The sequence below is a fragment of the Nasonia vitripennis genome (assembly GCF_009193385.2).
Source record: "Nasonia vitripennis strain AsymCx chromosome 2 unlocalized genomic scaffold, Nvit_psr_1.1 chr2_random0002, whole genome shotgun sequence".
NCBI lineage: Eukaryota > Metazoa > Arthropoda > Insecta > Hymenoptera > Pteromalidae > Nasonia > Nasonia vitripennis.
In genome coordinates this window covers 452,393-476,192 of record NW_022279608.1, presented here as the reverse complement: position 1 = coordinate 476,192, position 23,800 = coordinate 452,393, and the positions used below count along the sequence as shown (strand labels likewise).

The window sequence follows — 23,800 nt, the reverse complement described above, 5'->3', positions numbered from 1 at the left end:
CATATTTTATTGCTCTTTCCTCGTCCTTGTTTCGAGCTTGTGCCTCTTTGTCTCTGGGTGTAGTACATGAACCAGCGTGGTTCTGCCCAGTTTTATTACCCATTTAATATATTTTCTTTGTATCTTCTCCAGTTCTTCCTTACCTTTCCATCCCCACACCTCTGCACCATATTCCATTATACTTTTCACCATTGTGTCGAATAACCTCATCCGTAGTTTCCAATTATCTCTGAAGAGTTCTTCCCCTAATCCCCACATAGAGATCATTGCCGTGCTTGCCTTTTCCTTTAATTTCTTAATTGGTGCCTCTTCCTTCCCATTTTCCTTCGGCGTGTATCCTAGGTATTCAAAATTTTTTACTACCTCTATCTCCTTCTTTTTCCAGAAAAAACTGTCCTCCTTTTTCTCCTTCCCCCGTTTTTGAATACCATTATCTTTCCCTGCTAAAAAAGGCAATAAAGATCCATTTAACTTGAAACGGTCACGGTTCTTCTCGGTCCGGTGCAAATATTTGATATATATTATTATTGAAAAGCTGTGAACATTTACTGCCCTGTGTCGTAATTCTGACGACAGGTCAAAAAAGAGAAAGAAAGAAAAAATGTAATTAATGATTTTAGTGTAGGTCAGGTCCGGGATACCAGGTAGTGGAGTGATATTTCAATAATCATAAACTTTTGTTTTGCATCGAAATAATATGACTATTATAATTATTGTAGATTTTATAAGTTTTTTTAAATGGATATACATAAATTGTTATATCTAATCATATGTATACCCTACGCTGAACATGCATTAGAGTTTTAAGCTAAAGCACTGACAATGCTACAAATATATTTTATAAGTATATTAACTTTTATAAATATCGCAAGTGTGTATTCTACGCCTAAATTGCAATACTAAGAGTGTTTACTAGTGAGCATAAATTGCTACTACTAGTTTATGTATGTGTGTTCATGATTCTACGCTTAAGTTGCTGTAGAGTGTGTAGTGACTAGAGCGCTAAAGATGCGACAACTAGTAGCTAGCCATTGATTTTTATCAACTTCTATTAACTTTTTCTAGCAGGGCGGGTTTTATTTAGCACTGGCCAGTTAGGTGAGTAAAGATTAGGTGAGAATCGCTTCATCACCCTCTTAATTATTAATAATCAAATCTTAATGAATAAATAAATTGTTGCGTAGTTCGATTTCAAATATTTAGAATTTTATTTATAAATTAAAAAAATATTAAAAACTATAATAATGTTATTAATTGTAATCTGATTTTTATACGCACATATTGTCTGTAAATAATAAAATAAAGAAAAAAGAGTACTTATTTTTTTTCTTTCTTATTTTACAGAGCGTTCACTCATCTACTTACTAACCCTGGCTAACGTTGCTAACTTTTCGTGATCAATCTTCTATGCTTCTATCATCAATGCTATACTTACAATATATAACAAAACCAAATTGTGGATGGGCAAATAGTATTAGAGGACGGCGTCTAGGTGCATAGGGTGATCGATGACCAGATTCAGGTTGTGCGCTTCGTAGTTTTTAGTGTCTCAGTGTAAATAATATTCGAGGATGGTGACTAGATGTATAAGGTGGCCAATTACTACTAAAGGAAAGAGGCATAGTGTTCCTGTTCTTTCTTTCGTTCCTTACAAGATTAAGCTAATTATTCATTTAAATAAAATTATTGTAAAATAAAAGTTTTGGAGCTCACAGCTAGAGTCTCTGTGATATCATCCAGATGGTAAAATACTTAACTGATATCACCTAATAAGCAGCTGATGTTTTGGCACGATTGTCAGCTGGATATCAACTGATTATCATCCCTACTGAAAAAAAGCAGATGTCAATCAACTGATTATTAGCTGATAATCTGCTGACTATCATAAGCATTTTATCTCATATGAACGCAATTGTAACTATCAGCTGAAATAAAAATATTCAGATTATCAGCTAATAATCAGCTGATTGTCATCTGCTTTTTTTCAGTAGGGCTAGTATCATTTTTTCGTCGGCTTCACTTTTTATAGCTCCCATTTTTTATGTTAACACAAACACATTCACATAAAGTTATAATTGTTGACCCAAACTTCTAGACATCAACCATGACTAACATACACTTGCACATATATGGTACACTGAAAAATGTTACCACCATCAAGGGCGAATTGGAGGTAAAAACACAGGTTTTTAATGATTATCTTTTCATTTTTAAATATTCATGTTGCAAATATTTATATCAAATTTTATATCAAATTTTATGTAATAATGTTACATTTTCGCATCTAAAATTTTACATGAAATAAATTGTAAAACATTACATAACATTTCACATATAATTTTATATAAAGATCTGTATGTAAAATTTTGCGTAAAGTTTTATAATTTTTTGTGCACGTGGCATGAATAGGGGAGAGGGGGGCGAACTTAAACGCGGGGCAATACTATAACTCTTCTATAACTTTTGTGTAAAGCACACCTACGCTCTGCCGGTAACATATATGTCATGTCTCGCCAAAACCAACATTTGGACTGTCGGACTTTTCTGTAAGTGGCGGTTATGAGTTCTCGGCTAGTGAATAAAAAATTCTCGAATACTTTCTGTAACTTTTAAAAGTCAGGAAAAGTGTGACCACACCAGTGTGTCTGAAAATTAATATTGCGGGCCTGTGAGATAAAAATTACATGTTAAAAGGGTGATTTTGACACCGGATCACGTGCTGTATGTAAGTTTTGAGGGTAGATATTGACAATTGAATTTGTCAAAACCCTTAGGGCTAGTTTGTACATCAGGTACGGGGCAATACTGTTCATAAGATAAACAGAGAAATATGGACTTGAAATCCATTTTTTATAAACATGTCTTTAGTACTTTAATTATAGCTTAAAAAAGCAGTCAAATGCCACATAAGCTGTGGTAAGGGTGACTGACCTATAGTAGCGACATGGGTAGCCAATATGATATAAAAGCTTTATCTCCGCCACAGCACTTACAAAAATAAAAAAATAAAGTAAATTTTCTGATTAATTTTTTCACCCTCTATTTTCTATATTTAAATTAAATCTGTATAATATTGCCCCGAGACCGTTATAGGATTCCCCACCCTGGGGCAATTTAAAAAAAGTTATGCTTCGTTAAAGTTGTAGACGGATTTTTACAGTGGCCTTTTAGGGAGCTGAAAATTTTTGTATAACAACTTTAATCCAAGTACTTGAAACCTAAATGATTGATTTTTTATTTTCTTTAGATGGTTTTAAAATATAAAGTGACAAAAAAAACGTTTAAGTTCGTCCCCCTCTCCCCTACATGTTCCTGGATTCCTTAAGCTTAAGGGGATGCGAATTTGGGGAACTTCAGCACATTTCCTTTTTTTCCCACATCTCATTAATAATCTCCTCACATTTTGATACGTGTCTTTTAATTTTTTACATTTTAAAATTCCCATTAGGGTTCCATCAATAATCACAACAAATATACACATGAATATGAGTGTATACGTCTACACACACATACACACACACACACACACACACACACATACATAATATCTATTTTATCTATTTGATAAATATTATTGATTTTCTTACCATATTTTCCGAAAGAATCGTGTGTAAAAATATTCATTCATTATCAATTATAAATTAGTTTTGAAACATGTTTTTTTATTAACTGCAAAATAATTTAATCTTAAGTCATATTTTTCGAAAGAATCGTGCGTAAAAATATTCATTCATTATCAATTATAAATTAATTTTGAAACATGTTTTTTATTAACTGCAAAATAATTTAATCTTAAGTTTAAACATAGCATATATATGCATGTGTGAGCGCGCGCGTGTGTGTGTGTGTGAGTAATTTACTTACATATCAGTATGCCTCAAATGAAGTAGATAATTTTAATTATTGTTGTATGTATTATATTTATTATAGGGACTCAAAAATTCATGATGAAAGAATTTTCAATTATATAGTTTTTCTCTTTGTTATTTCTTGTGGGCATAAATAGTGGAGGTTAGAAAACAGCGAGGAAACGGGATAGGATTTTTCGTCTGCTAGCTAAGTACTCTCCGATTGAAAATTACTAGAAACTAGAAATTGGCTAGCCCGCGTTGATTTTGTTGTTGTTGAACTCTCTGAAGTTGCTCCCTATTTCCACTCTAACCACCAATGAAATTTTTCATAACAATCTGATATGGCACTGTAAAGAGCTTCAATTCGATACTTCACAAGAACTGTCGTAAGTCTGCGTCCCCAATACGTGTGACACTTTGTCGTTTTCCGAGATTGTTCTACGTGTGCCATCATACGGAAGCAAGAGTGATGGCACACGTAGAATAAGCTCGGAAAACGACTCACAAGGAAAGGTACCCAACCCGCACTCACCGATTTTGATGATTTTCATATATGTTGTAGAACATAAAAAAATAAGAGACACGTATTTTTTTTTATCGGCTAATTTTCACTTTTAAGGGGTAAAAACCTCCCCTAAAGTTAACCCCCAAAAAGCGTTTTTTTTAAATATCTCGGCTTAAAATTAATATTTTTCAATGAAACAAGTTGGAGGTTATTTCTTACAAAAAGAGCAAGTATTTCATGGTGATTTGAAGAGTAAGGGTAGCATCCCCTATTTTTTAGGGGTTGAAAACATATATTTTTTGGCATAATTTTATAATAAAAATGTTTAAACCGACTAAAAAAAATTGGAAAAAATGTTTAAACATCCTTAATAACAAAATTTAGTTGACGTCTTTCGGTGTTTTTATAAATATTACCCCTAAGGGGGTAAACCACCCCTAACACAAAATAACTGTAAATATGTAATTCGATATATAATATTTCGTAGAAAGTTTGTATATAGAGGTTTTCGAGGTCGCTGATTACAAAACTGTTATCAGATTTTGAAAATTCAAAATGGCGGATCCAATATGGTGGACGGAAATATCGAAAAAAAATTTTAACTTTTAAAAAAACTTGTTTACAAATGTGTGATCTTTGTAGCCTGTACATGTGAACTAAAGAGCCTTAAATCCTAAACCCCTAAAGAACAAATAGGCTAAATGGTTGTGCATTTTAACCAAACGACTCCAAACCCCTAACCTCCAGACAAGCCGAAGGCCTATGCTTTACCGTAGACACGAGTATAGACATATTACCGATATTTTATTCTATCATTTTGTATGTAAAAAATAACGTCTCGTTTTATGTTTCAATCAAAGATTATTTATTTTTCTGCTTTTATAAATTAGCATAATTTCAAAAGTAATTTCATAAATTATAAAGTATTTCATAAATTGCATAATTATATAATTTTATAAATTCAAAAAGTCCACACTTTTTTGCAAATGAAAAAACATAGGTTAATAATAATAACTAATTAGTTTATCAAACTCTTTTGCGTTTTGTAATAAAATTTAATGTTGTCAAACTTGGGAGTTTTTCATTGTTACAATTATTTCGTAAGCCAAACGTTTTTTAGATGAATTCTCGAAGTAATGATTATTGTATCTATAGTAAAATATTTACAGTCTGGAATTCCATAATAATACTATTTGATACGATTTAATGAATTTATCAAAAAATCTAAATTTAATAATAAATATTATTCTAATTATTATTATTATTTTTCATTATCATTGCTATTATCAGTATTAGTGTTATTATTGCTATTGCAATTATGCTTATTCTTCTTATTATTATTTTTATTATTATATTACTATGATAATTTTTGTTATTGGTAAAAATACATAAAAGAATATTAATACTCGAACTTCATTTGCAATTAAAGAACACGTTGTTATTGAAAGGGAATTTTATATGCATTCATTAGTTTAATGAATGTTATCGTACATTCAATGATAATTCCACAGATAAATGTCTTTCACTCATAAAAGTTGTTGACAATATGTGCGAATCAGTATGTTCTTTTGTTAGATTGTTTTCATCGAGTGTTTACCTCAGCTGCCTGTGTTATTTTTTAGGCAGTGAGTGAGTTTTGTGGGTATTCTAGTTCGATGCCGGAAAGTACGAATAGTACGTCTTTTTGTTTGTCAGTGGTATCATACAGTTGTAGAAAATTTTCTTTAGTGATTTTATATAGATTTACATTATTCAATTTCAAAGTGAATAAAAGTTGAATAAAACCAAAAATAGAGTTTTCCGAACATCACAAAGTGGAACGAGAATTCTTCTCCAATGCATAAATTAATGATTTGATTCAATTTACATTCACTCGTTTTATTCTGGTAGAAATGTAGCAGTCGTGCCTTACATGCAAAAACACAGCTTGTATAAATTTTACCGCTTGTTTTCATTTTAGATTGAAAAATGAAAATTAATCCGTTAAACGTTCTAAACTTATTATTAGCATACTTTCAAGCGTTAAACATACCAGATAGTGTCACGAATTATCATGAAACAGAGTTGGCCGAAAAAATAAAAGAAATTTTAATAGATGCAACACGTGATTTCAACGATGTAGAAATGATTACTGATGACTCTTTGGATTTTCAAGAAGAGTATAAAGACCATAATGTGGAAATAATTGAAGATGAAGTGCAACATCATTTTCCTGATCCGGATATAGCACCAACAAATCAATGTACAGCAGATAATGAAGAACTATAGATTTTGAATACAAAAAAAGAGCTGTAGAATTTTGGAGAAGTAGCAAAACGAAGCAAAATTTAAGTCTCAAAACAGTACAAAACAGATTCAAAAAAGTATCATCTATTAGTCAGCTACGTCGTTGGGCTCATTCAATTAATAAAGGTGGCACGTATAGAGAAAAAGTAGCACAAATTTGTCAGTATACCCTGGATAATTTTCAAGCAGCTCTCGACAGTGGTTCAATTATCCATGATGAAGATATAATTCGATGGGCCTTACAAGCTAAAAAAGAAATTGGTTTTGATGATATTATATTCAAAGCTTCTAAACATTGGTTACTCAAATTTAAGCAAGCACACCGAATAGTTTCTAGGAAAATAAATAAGGCCATAACAAGAAAAACACTAGAAAGTAGTGCAGAACTTACGGCTAAAGCTGAAGCATTTATCGATGACGTTAAATCGTGTATACCAAGGATTGGACTCGAAAATTTGTATAATACAGATCAGAGCGGATTTCAGCTAGAAATGCATTCTGGAAGAACATTAGCAGTAGAAGGAGAAAAGCAAGTGCAATGTCTGGTAAAGTCAATTTCAGCAACAACGCATAGTTATACTATACAGCCACTAATATCAGCTACTGGACAACTGTTGTCACCGCTATTTCTTGTTTTAAAGGAACCAAGTGGCAAGTTTGGCCCTATTGTAGAACAAAACATATTTAGACCAGAAAACGTGTACGTGGAAGCATCCAAATCTGGAAAATTAACAACAAGTAAGGGAACTAATAACAATTTTTACATTGTAATATCGTTGATCAGTTAATTAGTAAGTCGTTTAATTGCAGATCACTTCAAAATCTGGTTGGAAAAAATATTTTATCCCTATGTAGGCCATCACTCAATACTATTACTTGATTCTTGGAGTGGTCATTGTGACAAAGTTATAGAAGAAACAATGCCACAAAATAAAATTATTAACACAAAAAAATTCCAACTGGAATCACAGGAAAAATACAACCACTTGATGTCTATGGATTCCGTATTTGGAAAAACTTTGTCCGAACATTTTCTGATAATGTAATGTTAATGGATCATGATATGAATTTACATGTGAGAAATAATATAATTAAACTTCAATCATTGGTTCACAACCAACTGTCTTCACCGAGATATATAGATTTGTTTAAATATTCCTGGTATAAAAGCGGTTACGTCAATGAAAAACCAGATAAATTTGATAATCCTATAGATTTCAGTTTTGGAAAGTCTTGTGCAACACATTGTGAAATAGAAGGGTGCACAAACATTGCAATTGTACGATGTGGTTGGTGCAAAAAAGCATTGTGCTTTAAACACTTTTATGAGGACTACCATTATTGTAAAAACATCGTAAAATAATATATTTTATGCTCAATACAAAAAATGCACTATGGCAAAAGATAAAAGATTGTAGATTATTATTATACTCTAATATTATAAACAAAAATACATTATAAGTTGAATTTACAATAAAGGAATTTCAATAACATTCTGATAACAATTTCTACGGAAATTATAATACTGCTTCACACACAGAATTTTCTTGTTTACAAATTTAGGAATTTGAGGTGGTTTGGTTAAAATGCACAACCATTTAGCCTATTTGTTCTTTAGGGGTTTAGGGTTTAAGGCTCTTTAGTTCACATGTACAGGCTACAAAGATCACACATTTGTAAACAAGTTTTTTTGAAAGTTAAAATTTTTTTTCGATATTTCCGTCCACCATATTGGATCCGCCATTTTGAATTTTCAAAATCTGATAACAGATTTGTAATCAGCGACCTCGAAAACCTCTATATACAAACTTTCTACGAAATATTATGTATTGAATTACATATTTACAGTTATTTTGTGTTAGGGGTGGTTTACCCCCTTAGGGGTAATATTTATGAAAACACCGAAAGACGTCAACTAAATTTTGTTATTAAGGATGTTTAAACATTTTTTCCAATTTTTTTTAGTCGGTTTAAACATTTTTATTATAAAATTATGCCAAAAAATATATGTTTTCAACCCCTAAAAAATAGGGGATGCTACTCTTACTCTTCAAATCACCGTGAAATACTTGCTCTTTTTGTAAGAAATAACCTCCAATTTGTTTCATTGAAAAATATTTATTTTAAGCCGAGATATTTAAAAAAAACGCTTTTTGGGGGTTAACTTTAGGGGAGGTTTTTACCCCTTAAAAGTGAAAATTAGCCGATAAAAAAAAATACGTGTCTCTTATTTTTTTATGTTCTACAACATATATGAAAATCATCAAAATCGGTGAGTTCGGGTTGGGTACCTTTCCTTGTCAGTGTCACGCACGTATTGGGGACGCAGGCCAAGTGACGTACCACATGCCGCGGCCGTAAGTGTCGTAGATGGCGTGGCAGCCGTATGGCTCCTGTAGTCATGATGTAAAGAATCCAAGGTGTGTTCCGAACGCGGACTCATTATTGACTCGTTCTGTGCACATCTGAAATGACGCCGTATTGGAATATATAGTAATAGTGCTGTATGCCAGGATTTGAGGAGAGATTCAGGGATGTTAACGCCATAGAGGTATTATAGATAGAGCAGGGGAGCCAGGCCTCCAGCTGTCCCTCGGTTAGAAAGAGAGAGACAATCGCGGTACCCTATCTGTCTCTCTCTCTACTCGTGCATGCGCAGTTAGCGCGGAAAAGCAGAATATAATTATTGTGATTGGATTTCTGCAGTTGATGATGCGTTTACAACATAACACACAAAAAAATAAAATTATTTTATCGAGATTTGAACTTGAGACCACAAGGCCAAAAGCAAAATCATACACGCGTCTTAGTCCTCAAAGCTACCGGTATACTACGTGCATGATGTGGATATTAGATCATTTATGATCATCTCTAACCCTTCGGGCTTAGAATTTAAGGTTTAAGCTTTGAGTTATTTCAGCTTTGTGCTATAATTTGTTATATATATTTCATTACTTTAAACAACTTTATAGGGTATTTAAGTTAATTTGATTTTATTATTCGAGTTTGTCATATAATAACAAGCTGTCCTTTACTGCGCATGCGTCAGTAGAGAGAGACAGATAGGGTACCGCGATCTTCTCTCTCTTTCTAACCGTCGGACGTTTCCGCTTACAGGCAGCCGTATGGCTCCCCTACTCTATCTATAATACCTCTATGGTTAACGCACCCAGCACGGGTGTAGTACACGTGTATTATACGTGTAATACGTGTGTATTTCTGCTGCGAACAACGTTGTGAATCGCTGCGATCAGAGCTGAATCACACTATTTAAATAAATAATTGTGATCAAGGATTGCGATCCAGTGGATTATTTAGGTAAGTAAAACGACATTTTTATGAAAAAATAACGATTTATTGCGAGAAAAATTTGTTATTAAAACCCGTGAAAGAGCAATGTTTTGGTTTGGTTAGTCTACTAAATCTATTAAATAAAGTAAACATACAAATAATAATAAAGAAAAGAGGATATTTTTGCATGTTTTAGGTTCTTATTGAAGTGAAAAATATACTTGTATAAAAAAAAATCATTCCAGTACTCGTGAAAGAGGTTAAGCATACGTCAACAACAATCATCAGTTTGATGTTTACTTTCTGATCTCAACACTTCTGATACTTAAAAAAACATTCATTTTATAGTTTATCGCAGTGAAAGAGCCTATCATAATTGTTGCATTATAAATAATGATTAAAATACTGTAAATTGTGGAAGTTTAATAAAAGTTTAATTCACTCTTGAAAAATTTTATATTTTATGCATAGTGCTACTAGAATCAGTTTGACTATTGAAATTTTGCGCAGACATTGCTTTAATTGTTATTTAAAAACATGCTACCAGGTCAGTGTACTCTTAACTTTCTCCATTGATGTTGGCGAGTCCAGGTGTATCTGAAATTCTGCGTTACCAGAGCCATATTACAAACATTGATTGGCACGCTTAAGCTGCAAACTCTTGCCAGTTATATTTCTAGTTTCCACTGAATTTTTACGTTTAGAAAGTTATAATAGCTTTGTATATGTATACTTACTATTCCATTATAAATAATGATCAGAATATTGTAGAAGTTTAATGAAAATTTAATAATGGAATCTTAAAGAAGTTTATATTTGATTTATAATGCTATTGAATCAACTCGACAGTTAAAATTTTGTGCAGACATTGGTTAAATTAACATTTAAATAGATCTTACAAGGTCAGTTAAGTCTTAACTTTATCCGTTGACAATAACGAGTCCTGGCCTATTTAAATTTCTGCGTTACCAGGGTCATATTCCTGATATTGATTGGTACGGTTAATCTACTAACTCTTGTCAATTATATTTCTAGTGCCCAGTGCATTTTTGCATGTAGAAAGTTATAATAACATGTTAATCCAAAATTCTTTATAGAACCCCGTTTCCATCTTGATGCTTACTTTGTTTTCTTCATAAATGCCCTTTATTCTCTCTATCAGGTAGTTACTGATTCCTAATGTCTTCATAATTTCCCATAGTATTTTCCTGTCCACTGTATCAAAAGCTGCTTTTAAATCCACGAATATTGAATATAGTTTAACCTTCCTTGTTTTTGCCCTCTGCGCCAGAAAGTTCAAGATATAGATGTTATCCAGTGTTGCTTTTCCTTTTCTAAAGCCCGCTTGGCCTTCTTGTAGCAGATTTTTTTCTCTTACCTCATTTTCTAACCTTCTCAGTATGACTTCCGTGTAAAGCTTGTAGGCCGTTGATAATAGGGATATTCCTCTATAGTTTTTTGCCTCATTAGTATCGCCTTTCTTATATAAAGGTACTATTAACCCCGTTTTCCACTCTTCTGGCATGTCATCTCCATCCCAAATTTTACCTAAAACACAGATTAATCTATTCGTCAGTGCTTCTCCACGATAGATCCAGACTTCATTTGGGATTTCATCGATGCCCGCTGCTTTCTTCTTCTTCAACATTTTCCAAGCCCCTTTAATTTCCAGACCCGTGATTTTCTCTTCCTCAGCTAAGATTTCTACTTTTCTTCTTTTATCCCCCAGTTGACGCTCATCTGATCCTTGTAAAAGGGTTTTGAAATGCGTTATCCAATCCTCTTCTTTGATGTTGTTTTCTTTTTTTTCTCTCCTTTTCCTGAATCTGTTTAAAAATTTCCATACATCATTCTCGTTTTTTATACTTCTTAATTCTGCTTCTTCCATTTCTTTATACTGTTTTTCTTTTGCATAACAATATTCCCTCCACTCTTTCCTTTTAGCTATATATTTTTCTTTGGGGACTAAGCCTTTTTTCCATTGTTTCAGTAGACTATTTACAGCCCTCTTTTCTCTGGCACAGCTTCTGTCCCACCAACATTTCATACCTATTTTCCATTTTTTTATTTTGATCTTCTTTTTTATAACTAATTCCTTTATTGTTTTCTTAATTTCTACCCAGGTAAATTGTGCTGAGTCCTCCCTTTTTACTTCACCTTCAATAGATGATGTTTTTTCTTTAAATTCTGCTATGTTCTCTTCACTCCAAGATAGTATTTCTTTCTCTACCGCTTCTTTACATTTATTGCCTATTGCTGCTTTTTTCAGAGAATTCTTCTGGTTACCCATTAGAACCATTGCGCATACAGGGGCATGGTCCGAGTCCACCCTCTCCTCTATCATGTATCTAATTATCCTATCCCTCGTTTTTTCGTTGACAATTATATAATCAATTACCGAGCTGCCCCTTGGTCCTATGGAAGTAAATTCGCCCTCTTCATATCCCCTGATGTCCTACCGTTTAATATTACCCGACCTTTGCTTTCTATAAAATTTACTATTTTTTTACCCCCATTGCTTATTATTTTATCTTTACTACATCTTTTATCAACCCCGAGTAACCCGTTAAGGTTATAGTTTTTTCCCTCCTCTCCTATACTGAATTGAAATCCCCTCCTATTATAATATCTCCTTCGTCTACAAATTCCATCTCATCAAGTTTTTCCCAAATTTTGTCTCTGTTACCCGAATTATATACTGACCATATTGTAATTATTTGATCCCCATCTTTTATTTCTGATTTTATTAGCCCTTCTTCGCATACAAGGCCAATTTTATTTTTTTCAAATTCTATATCTTTTTTAACCCCAATTATAAAGCCGCCTTTCGCTCTCCCTTTCTTGTGTTCTTTTTTAGCCGGTATCAGGCTCCATTCGGATTCTTTTGCTAACATTTTTTTAAGGTTTTCCGCGTCTTTTTCTTCAACCCAAGTTTCTGCTAAACTTATAAACTCCCCTTTTTCGATGTAGTCCCAAAAATCTCTATCTTTATTAAAAATTCCTGCTACGTTCCAAAATATAAATTTTCTCGCATTACCCCCTCCTACCCTCTCTATAACCTCTTCTTCTTGATTCCATTCCTGGCCTAATGAAAAGACAAACCATCATTGAGTTTTTCCCCCCTAACCTCTACGTTGTTTCTTTCCGCCGATACCCTCCGTTTTTCTGCATTGTCTCTTTTCTCTTCCGCGGCTATTCTCTCAAGCAGCCTTTCCTTATCTTCCCATCTAACCCACGTGTCCTTATACAAAATTTTCCCGAAACCAGTTTTTAACTGCAAACCTTTCTCTTTTTTTTCTCTAACCCACGCGCTAATTTCTTCCTGTCTTTTTCTTTCTTCGTAGCTTCTGTAATGATCAATGAAAAGTTTCGTCTCCGCAAGTTTGTTTTTGTTCTGCATAATCGTCTCTTTATCATTGGCGTTTCTGAGCCTTATTACAATAACTTTTGCTTTAACCCTTATATTATGACTGCCTATTATAATTTCGACGTTTAGTTTATCCTTCAAAAATTTAACAACTGTTGCGTTTACCGGTTCTTTATTTTCATCTATTTCTAAACCCTTTATTACAATTACATTTTGATTCCCACTCCTTTCCTTTTCAACTAACATCCTTTTCATTTGCATTACGTCCCTATCCGAAAAACTCACGCGACTCCAACGGCTCGTATTGCTCACTCCCGTTTGATCGCTTCCCGCTGAGGCGCCGCTCGCAAGGCTCCTTGTCGAACCGCGCAACGAAACCGGGCCAGTGGCGCCCTCTATGGAGAGCTCTTCTAACCTCGCATCTATTGTTTCGCGCCATTGAATTTCCCGCTCATTTATTCTCTCCTCTAATTCCTTCATTTTATTCTCTACTTTTTCTACCCTTTCAACTAACCGTAATTCTCGCTCTTTCATTTCGGTCTTCATTTTCTCTATCTCTAACGCTTCTAGCCTAATCTTTTTTACCTCGTTTTCGATGTTCTCCTTGAAGTTCTTTTCCTTCTCCGAGAAAGCCAGCTTTTTCACCCTGCTGTCCAGCGTCGGTTGCTTTGAGTCCCCCGTGTTTTTGGCGCTTCTCGTCTTTGATTCCCTTTTCTCCTCCTGGTTGACATCCTCGTTGGTTAGTTTCTTTGGTCTGCCCGTCATCTCGCCGTTGAGCTCGTTGTCGCCCGCCTTTTCTTCCGTACCGCAACACGAGGCCCGCTCTTCTACCTAACCTCAAATCGGGATATCTCCCTTCGCACGCCGTTTACAATCTGCCCGTACAATTATTCTCAAGAACTATTATCCCCGCTTATTCCCCACACTATAATTTACACTGTAATATACTATGTTCTTATTAATTTAATCGCTAATTATGAGAAAAACTCAAAATTCACGGAGACGCTATCGCACGCGACCGCTCTCATCCACGCCCTCTAGCCAAGTTCCCTAAGGCCGTTCAGTAGATTTCATTACGTTTTATTGTACTCACCTAATGTTTGTTGAAATGGAAATCACTGCATTGTAATAATAAATAAAATAGCATTTTCATACATTACTGTGTAAATTGTATTTCTAGTATCATATTATAAATACAAATAAATACAATAAATATTTCTCCTTCTAATTTTTAATTTTATGACAATACATGGATATAATACATATATAAATTTGTTTTAAGTCGAACTCCAATGATTTACAATTTCTTTTCTTATTGCTGCCATACACATGGAAATTTTGAGGCCTCAATCGTGGTGATAAAAGAAGGTTTTATTCAAATTTTGAGCCTTATTCAAAGGCTCAACATCAAAAAAGCAAAATTTTTACAAAAGTTTTATGCGCATTATTACTCGTATTTAGTATAAGTTGGTATTTATAATAATAAAAGCCGTAACTAAATTTATTGTGTTAAAAATTGCTCAAAACTTATTTATTTTAACGACATTTAGTTAATGAGATTTTAGGGTATAATCTTTGATAACCATATGTCTCAAAGAGTGGTAAATATCTAATAAATCGCTTGATTTATCATTTTTCAATTTATTTCGATAAATATTGTGAATGTAAGTACATGTAGAAAACATTCCTTCTAGCATTGCTGTAGAAGCAGGTACCAACATAATTTTAATTGCAAAATCTGATAAACGTGGAAAATCATTACGGCAAAATGTCCAGAATGATATTGGATTAACACATTTTTTGGCAAGTCGATCAAATGTTGCTCTACGTTCACAAAATATTAGATATTCATTAAAATATTGCAGATCTAAATTGTCTTGAATAAAACTCTCTACAATATTTATATTCTCATTATTTAGTTTGAGACCTTTATATATTTGTGGTGAAGAATGTTAGCTGCATATCCAATTGGCCAAACAGCTTTCTTTATTCTAGACTTCACAATGTCTTCACTGTCTTCCACCGGCGATTCTAAAGATAACCATAATTCGGTTAAATCAGCGACGTTGAATTTGGGATCTTGACATTGGTTTATCAATTTACATATTGGGGTAAGTATATTGATAATATTAATTATATCATTTTCAAATTCAGTATTAAATAAATCATTTAGTATATTTTCGGGAATATATACATCTTCAAGCAAACTAATTTTTTGCAAAAATGTTTGATTTTTAAGTAGATTTTCGCACGTATCTCTTACATAACAAAAACGCGTATGCGGGTAGTTGATTAGCTTAGTTCCTCCAAATCTAATTAATAATGATTCTAATTTTGGGTCACGGAAAGTACTAATAACCCTGCTAAAATTAGCGGAATTGAACAGATTATAAAAAAATCGTCTTTAATTGGAAATCTTAATCAGAGATTGTCCTATTTAAAATTATTACTATCATTAAAAGTGATCAAAAAAGATTATTGCGAAGAATTTCTTACAGTCTAATCGGTATAAATAGGATTTAATATTACTAATCAGATGAAATCAGTTTTAATTGTTTTAATCTTATTAATCGGCTCATCTCGGATCGCCGATTTGAAATCGGAAGTGATCAGTTTTTATCTATTTGTAAAAAATGCTAGAAATTATTTTCAATCGGAATATATATTTCAGTAGTAATCAATAAGTTTTAATCGGAATAAATTAGCTTTGGTCATTTAAATGAAATCGGTTGTAATAAGAGCAAATGTTGGTATAGTAATAAATAAGTTTTAATCGGAATAAATTAGTTTTGGGCATTTATATGAAATCGGTTTTAATAAGAGCAAATGTTGGGATAATAATAAATAAATTCTAATAGGATTTAATAAACTATCATTTATTACATATATAAGGTATAATGAGAACAAATATTCTTATTTTAAACTTATACATTAACATATGTTTTTATATCACATTACCTTTTGATCACATGGATATTTCTAAACATTATTTATATAATACACTATACGTACTATACGTACTATATATACATAATTTATACATCACTTAAATGTGTACTTTAAAAACATATGGCACTGCCCTTTTTTGTGGTAAACATTCATGAGATCAATTCTTATCGTTATAAACTAAATTTTTTGGTATTTGATAATAAAGGGGGCCTTATAACTTTGAAAAATAAAAAAATTAATATAAACTATCACTCACCTCATACTTAATATCTGAGTAGTGAAGTGTAATCATTTTAAAATAAAAAGAATTTAGAAATGTAATGTCAGTCCTACTATACCAAGATTTGTAGGTAATGTAGGAATCTATAATAAGAGCAATGCAATGACTAACATAGGCAACAGACACAGAAGAAGGACAGGGAACTCTTCAAATAACACTGACGTAGCACAAAAACGCCTTTCCAGACAAACAAACCAAAGATCTTCGGAATGGAGCAGCACTTTGACATCGTGGAAGAATTACAAAAAGAAGTGATACAAGAAGAAAAAGTGTTTCCTGATATTAAATCTCTTAATAAAAATATGAGTAGCAATGATAGTATTATACTATATGTTAACGTCAGAAGTCTAAATGCAAATTTTTCTAAGCTAAAAATTTTTATTAGGAGATTAAAGGTTAAACCATATTTAACTGTGTGTTCTGAAACATGGAACTTACTGAATTACAAACTTTATGCGATACCGGGTTACAAAATATATTATAATAATAGTAATAATAATCAAAATGATGGTGTAGTTGTATATATAAAAGACTGCGTTACTGAAATTACAGAGACAATTGAGATTGATAAATTGAAGTTTTTAAACACTAGAATAAAATTAAACAATAATAGAAATCTTGAAATATCAGCACTGTATAGGTGCCATGATCTACCTAATCTTGAATTTATATCTAAATTAAAAACATATACTAATAAGAAAAGAAATGTTAAAAACCACCTGATTATTGGTGATTTTAATATCAATATTATGAAAGAAGATATTGTTAGCCAAGAATTACTAAACAATATGCTCGGAGAAGGTTTCTTTCCTGGCTTTATACATATAACTAGACTTAACGATTCTGGCGCCAATGGAACATGCATTGATAATATTTATATAAAATCACAGTCTATCAGCACAAATTCTTTTAAAATATCCACCCCTTTTACAGATCATTATCTATTATTTTTGAGAATGGAAAAACCACCAAATATAAAAAATAAGGCTGTACAACATCAATATGATTATACTAAATTATACAGAATAGCAACCAACAAAGACTGGAATATAATAGAATCAATGCATGATCCTGATGAAGCTACAAACATTCTTATAAATGAGATACAAGATTGCCTAATCAAATCAAAAAAAGTAATAAAAACAAAGAATCATGGAAAAAATCCAAGAAAGGATTGGATATCTAAGGCAATAATTATATCATGTGAAAAAAAAGAACAATTATATTTTAAAATGAAAAAGGAACCAAATAATGATAAACTAAAACTAGAATATAAAAACTATATAAAGTATCTTGACAAAGTGATTAATGAGGCAAAAATGAATTATGAAAAAAAACTAATTAAGAAGAATATGAGCAATTCAAAAGAGCTATGGAAATACATAAAAAATAAAATGGGAAATAATTTGCTAACTGAAAATACTATAAGTAAAATTGAAATTAGTAATAATAATTTAATAGAAAACCCAGTTCAAATTGCTAATAATATGAATTCCTATTTTTGTAAAATTGGACAAAATAATAAACCCATAGGGTAAACAGTTAAAGTTGCCACCTATTAACACAAACTCTATATTTATGGAACCGACTAATAACTTAGAGATACTCCAAATAATTGAAAATATGAAATTGAAGAATGGAGGGGTTGATAATATCACAACCAAATCCCTGAAAACAATATCATATATAATTGTTAATGCACTTTCTCTTATTTTTAACTTATGCCTTGGAAAATCTGTATGGCCTTTGGCCCTAAAAACAGCAGAAGTGGTTCCAATATATAAATCTGGCGCTAAAACTAAAGTATCAAATTATAGACCGATATCGTTAATATCTAATCTAGCTAAAATTTTTTAAAAAATTATATATTCAAGACTATACTCATTCCTTGATAAATATAAAATATTAGCACAGAATCAATTTGGTTTTATGAAAAATAAAGGCACAAAAGATGCGCTTAGCTTTATAACGAATCTATTATATAGCAAGTTAGATAAAAGTAAACCGATAGCCATTACTTTCCTTGATCTGGCAAAAGCTTTTGACACTGTTAATCATTCGATTTTGCTAGATAAATTGAATTAGAACAAAATTAATCTTAAAGTCTTAGATATTAGCAAAAAATATAATTAGAACAAAATTAAAAAATGGATTAAGAAAAATATATTATAAAATTAATAGTATATTACAAGCAATATTTGAATAACATAATTAGAATCTGTTATGGTTTTGGGTTTTGTTAAAATTGTTTGATTCTGTTCAAGATTTTCTGAAGATCTTGGAATCTAGTTTTAAGTAGTTCTTAAGTAGTTCTAAGTAGTATGTATCATACTGGACCTATATGTAGGTAGCTGTGTCTACCTCTATAGGATGTTTTGGCTGCCTCGGACGTATCAAGTATGTGCGGAGGTTAGCAAACATGTATTACATGTATAACTTATGTATTACTTGTATTACTCTGGTAAATAAATAAATAAATAAATAAATAAATAGATACATGCGTATAACTAATGATTATTTGAACATGTAGCTAACTTACTGATAAATTATCGTTAAATGAAGAATGAAATACATGAAGCTTGTTACTAATACAATCATCTAATTCTTGATCCTTCAACAATATAACAAAATAAATATGTATAAACATGGTGTATATTAAAACAAGAATGATTCAAAAAAAAAGATCAAAACTTTTAATCAGCATTATATGCACATAATATATAATTCTTACCTGCAAAATTTTAGGCTTATCAGATTTTATCTTCTTTTGTGTACTTTTTTCATCTGATGATGATGCAGAACACAGTAATTTGGCTGGTACACTTCTTAACCTCTTTGATATACTGTTAGATTAATCCTAGTTGGATGGTTGGTGAGGAGAACTCGTAATTAAACTAGGCTCTAATATTCTGTTTTAACTCTCTTTATTTTCTTCTTATATATAACTCGGGCGACGGAGCTGTTGCTTCGAGAGCGGTCGGCAGGAGAGTGAGTACTTTGCAGAGCACGCGTGAATACCTAGCGCTGCCCGCATGGTGGCGCTAGATTAGCCCTGTAGTCTACTATAGACGGCAAGCGGCGCGAAGACTCGCCAACACTCCCTCCCTTCGGGGCGCTTGTCCTCCTGTACGTCTGCGTTTTTTTTTATTCTCTGAACTTTACTCTGAATTAGTTTCTCCTTGGTTTCCTGTATCTGAAATATGTACAAAAATTCTTATTCGTCTGATATATATATATATATATATATATAAATAAAACTCTGAAAATTATAATTAAGTGTGAATTTCCATGTTCAATATTTTATCTCTGAGGTATTTATGAGTATCATTAGGCAGAGGTTTAGTCATAATGTCTGCCACATTGTCGGTAGTAGATATCCATTTAACTCTGATTTGTCCCTTTAGGACACACTGTTTTATGTAGTCTCCGTGTGTTTCTGCCATGTGACTTTTACTACCTGTCTTTTCTCTGATTTGTAGTTTTCTCTGAATTGTTTCCAGATCATCATCAAAGTTTTTCAACTTGTGATTTCCTTCCATCTGAGTGCAGTCCCCTGCAGATTTGTTATCGCACCACAGGGTAACAGGATACATAGTTTTCCCTGTTATATCTCTGATAGCTTTATCCAACGATACAATTTCTTGGCAAGCATTGCTCATTGCCAAGTACTCAGCTTGGCAGGTAGAGAGTGATACGTAAACTTGTTTATAGCTTCTCCACATAATTGAGTCGCCATACAATTTTATTACATATCCTCCAGTTGAAGATGAATCTTCACAATCTCTAAAGCTAGCGTCTGTCATTGCTTCCATATACTCATTTTCTGCTCTGAAAATCAAACCTATTTCTGAGGTTCCTCTGAGGTATCTGAAAATCCTTTTTACTTCCTTCCAGTCACTTTCAGTGGGTGACAGCTGTTTTCTTGATAGAAAGTTTACTGCAAATGCAATATCAGGTCTGGTGGCACCTGCCAGATATAGTAAGCTTCCTATAGCTTCCCTATACGGTGCATGAGTTGCTATCTGAGCTTCTTCTGAATTTATGAGTTCTCTTTTTCGAACCTGTCTTGTAACCATAGGTGTTTTCTGTGGCTTACTATCTTTCATATTGAAACGTTCAAGACATTTCTCTATGTACTCTGATTGTGACAGTTTTAATATTTTCTGATCTCTGTCTCTGGTTATTTTCATGCCTAAAAATAATTTAGGTTCTCCTAAGCCTTTCATCTGAAAGGTAGAACATAATTTTTCTTTTATCTGTTTTAGTTTCGTCTGATTGTTGCCTGCTAGAATGATGTCGTCTACATATAGCAGTAATACTACCATCTGATTTTGTAATCTCCACGTGAACAGACATGGTTCATTTATGTCCTTTTCTAGTCCAAGTTCCAAAGCAACTTCTGAGAAGCGTTTGTTCCATCGCTTGGGACTTATTCTGAGGCCATACAAGGATTTTTGGAGTTTACATACTTTATTTTTCTTAATGGGTGGGTCTATTTGTATACCATCTGGTATTTCCATGAATATATCGTCTTCAAGCGTTCCATTCAGAAATGCTGTCTTGACGTCCATCTGATAAGCGGTTAAATTTAACTTATTAATGATTGCAAAAGTCGCTCTAACGATTGGCAATCTTGAGACTGGTGCGTAAGTTTCTCTGAGTTCATATTCTTTTCTATCCTTGAATCCTCTGATAACTAATCTTCCTTTGTAAGTCGTCTGACCGTCTTCTGATATTTTCCTTTTGAATACCCATTTGGAATCAATGATGTGTGCCTTTTTGCCATCTTTGTCTAGAGAGGGTCTGTCTACTATTGTCCACACATTGTTGTCTTCCATAGACTTTAACTCTTGTTTTATTGCTTCTGACCATTTATGTTTGTCGTCTGATTCAATAGCTTCTTTATAACTGACAGGATCTCTGTTCGTTCGTGCTATAAAAATATGTCCAAGTTCATCTTCTTCTGAGTGTGTATCTCTGGTTTCGCCAGTTGAAGTAGATACTTGTGGCAGATCGTGATTGGTATTTTCTACTTCGACTACTGCTTCTCTGAGATGTGTCCAAGTTCGTCTGTTTGTCTTGGCTTTTCTTTCTAGACAAGGTCGCTTTTCTGGTTCAGGTTTCTTAGCCTTTGAATCTTCTGAATTTTTGTCATCTGCTTTTCTCTTCTGATTTTTCTCTTTCTCTGATTTTGAATCTTTTGGTATATCTGGTTGTGTTTTAACAACATCTGTTGATATTTCTAGTGTCTCTGATTTTTCTCTTAGGTCAGTTTTATACACATCCCTATACACCAGTTTTTCATTAAATCTCACGTGTCTGGATGTAATGAATCTCTGAGATTCAGAGTGCCACAAAACATAACCAGTTTGAGAATATCCAACCATGATTGTACGGATTGCTCTGTCTGAAAACTTGTTCGTCGCTTTCGGTATTTTGGCATAGGCCAAACATCCGAAACGTCTGATTTTGTCTAGATGCATGTTTCCATTTGGAACCATTTTCTTGATTGGTATCTCTGAATCGATTCCTTTGTGTGGAGTTCTATTATAGATATGGACCGCCACTTCCAAAGCTAGTATCCACATGCTCTTGGGTAGACCAGAGTCTATCATGAGCGCTCTGATTTTCCACTGTATGGTTTTGTTAAACCTTTCAGCGGTTCCATTATGTTGTGGAGTGTAAGGAGGTGCGAACTCTCCTTCAATTTTCTCCTTTTCCATAACTTCTGAAAATTTACCTCCAGTAAATTCAGTGCCATTGTCCGTTCGGATGAAACACACTTTTTCTTCTTTGCCCAGTAAATTTCTTGTAGTTACCAAGAATTTTTCTAAGCAATCTCCAGCTTCACTTTTGTGTTTAGTAGAGTATGCTTTGGCAAATCTGGTGTAATCATCTATAAATCCTATTATGAATTTATTTTCCCCAGGATACGAGACTGGTTTAATTGGTCCCATTGTGTCTGTGTGTATCCTTTCTAATGGCCTTGTTGCTCTGACTCTGACTTCTGAGAACGACAGGTTTTCCATTTTTGCTAGGACGCAAACTTCGCAGTCTGTAATGGAATTTTACCTTTCTGAGTTTATCTTCAGACTTTTGTAGCAATAGTAAATATTGCAGAGAAGCGTGACCTAATTTGATATGCCAGAGCATTCCTTCGTTCAGCTTCTTTTCTTGTCTATCTGATTTGTTGTTCACATTGTTTTGTAGATATTTCAGCATTTCGTCTGACGAGTCGTCTATGTTTAGGATTTTCCTGTTCAGAATTTGTTCATCTAAGTTTGTATCACAAACTTCTCTCTGACTAGATGAATTTGATTCTTGTACAGTTCGTTCTTGCTGCTTCTCCCTCCCAATCTCAGTCGGATTCATCTGAGTTCCCTCTGATGCGTTAGTTTCATCTGATTCGTTTTGATCCTCAAGATCCTTGATATCTGACTGAGATTGCTGCAAGAACTCGTCTACCGAGACTATGTTAGCCGTGCATGAATACTTATCGTAGACTTCTTGTTACTCATCTGATTGTTCATGTTTTGCTACGTTTAAAGAAATTATCCAGTTTGGCTTTTCATACGTCCCAGCTAAATACTCTTCGTCTGAATTTTTATCGTAGATTTTAAGTATTTTATTATCCAAATAAATACTCAAATCTACGTCTGCAAAACGTCTGAGAGAGATCAGATTGTCTGAAATATTTTTGGCAGAAATTACATTTGTCAAAATTATTTTGTTATTCTCATTTGATTCTGATTTTAAAATTAAATCTCCTTTGCCGTCTATAGAGATGTTTGCAGATTTATTTTTATTTGCACTTCTGATATATTCGCCTGAACTTTTTCTGAAGTTACTTAAAATTATGCTCTTATTTACTATATGCTCTGTTGCGCCAGAGTCCGCAATAAGTACTAGTTTTGTAGGTGTTTTATTAATTATATGTGTGTTGTTACCTGTTAGCATCGCTTTGACCTTGTATCCCTTCTTCTGATTTCGGCCTGGTGTTTGTATATCGACCTTGCGTTTGAAAGATCCCCTTCTTACATTATTTCCTCTACCTCTGACATTATTATAACCACCCCTTCCTCTGTTACCTCTACCTCTGAAGTTATTACTGTTGTGTTTGTATTGTGTGTTTGTGTTGTTATATGTATAAGATTTTACATACCCATCTTTGGGATTGTCCTTATTTGGACAATTATCCCCTTTGTGTGGAGCTACAGCCTGGCAATAAAAGCAGTACCATAGATTGTACTCTTTAAGAGGACAAAAGGCTG

The 23,800-nt window shown here is 33.0% G+C and overlaps 1 protein-coding gene across 1 annotated transcript; it reads right to left on the bottom strand.

Moving 5' to 3' along the window:
• Nucleotides 1-13,018: 13,018 nt before the first annotated feature.
• Nucleotides 13,019-14,065, bottom strand: LOC116416235 (meiosis-specific nuclear structural protein 1-like). Its single transcript, XM_031923916.1, has one exon. It carries the CDS (start codon nucleotides 14,063-14,065, stop codon nucleotides 13,019-13,021), a length of 1,047 nt encoding a protein of 348 aa, XP_031779776.1.
• Between the last annotated feature and the right edge of the window lie 9,735 nt (nucleotides 14,066-23,800).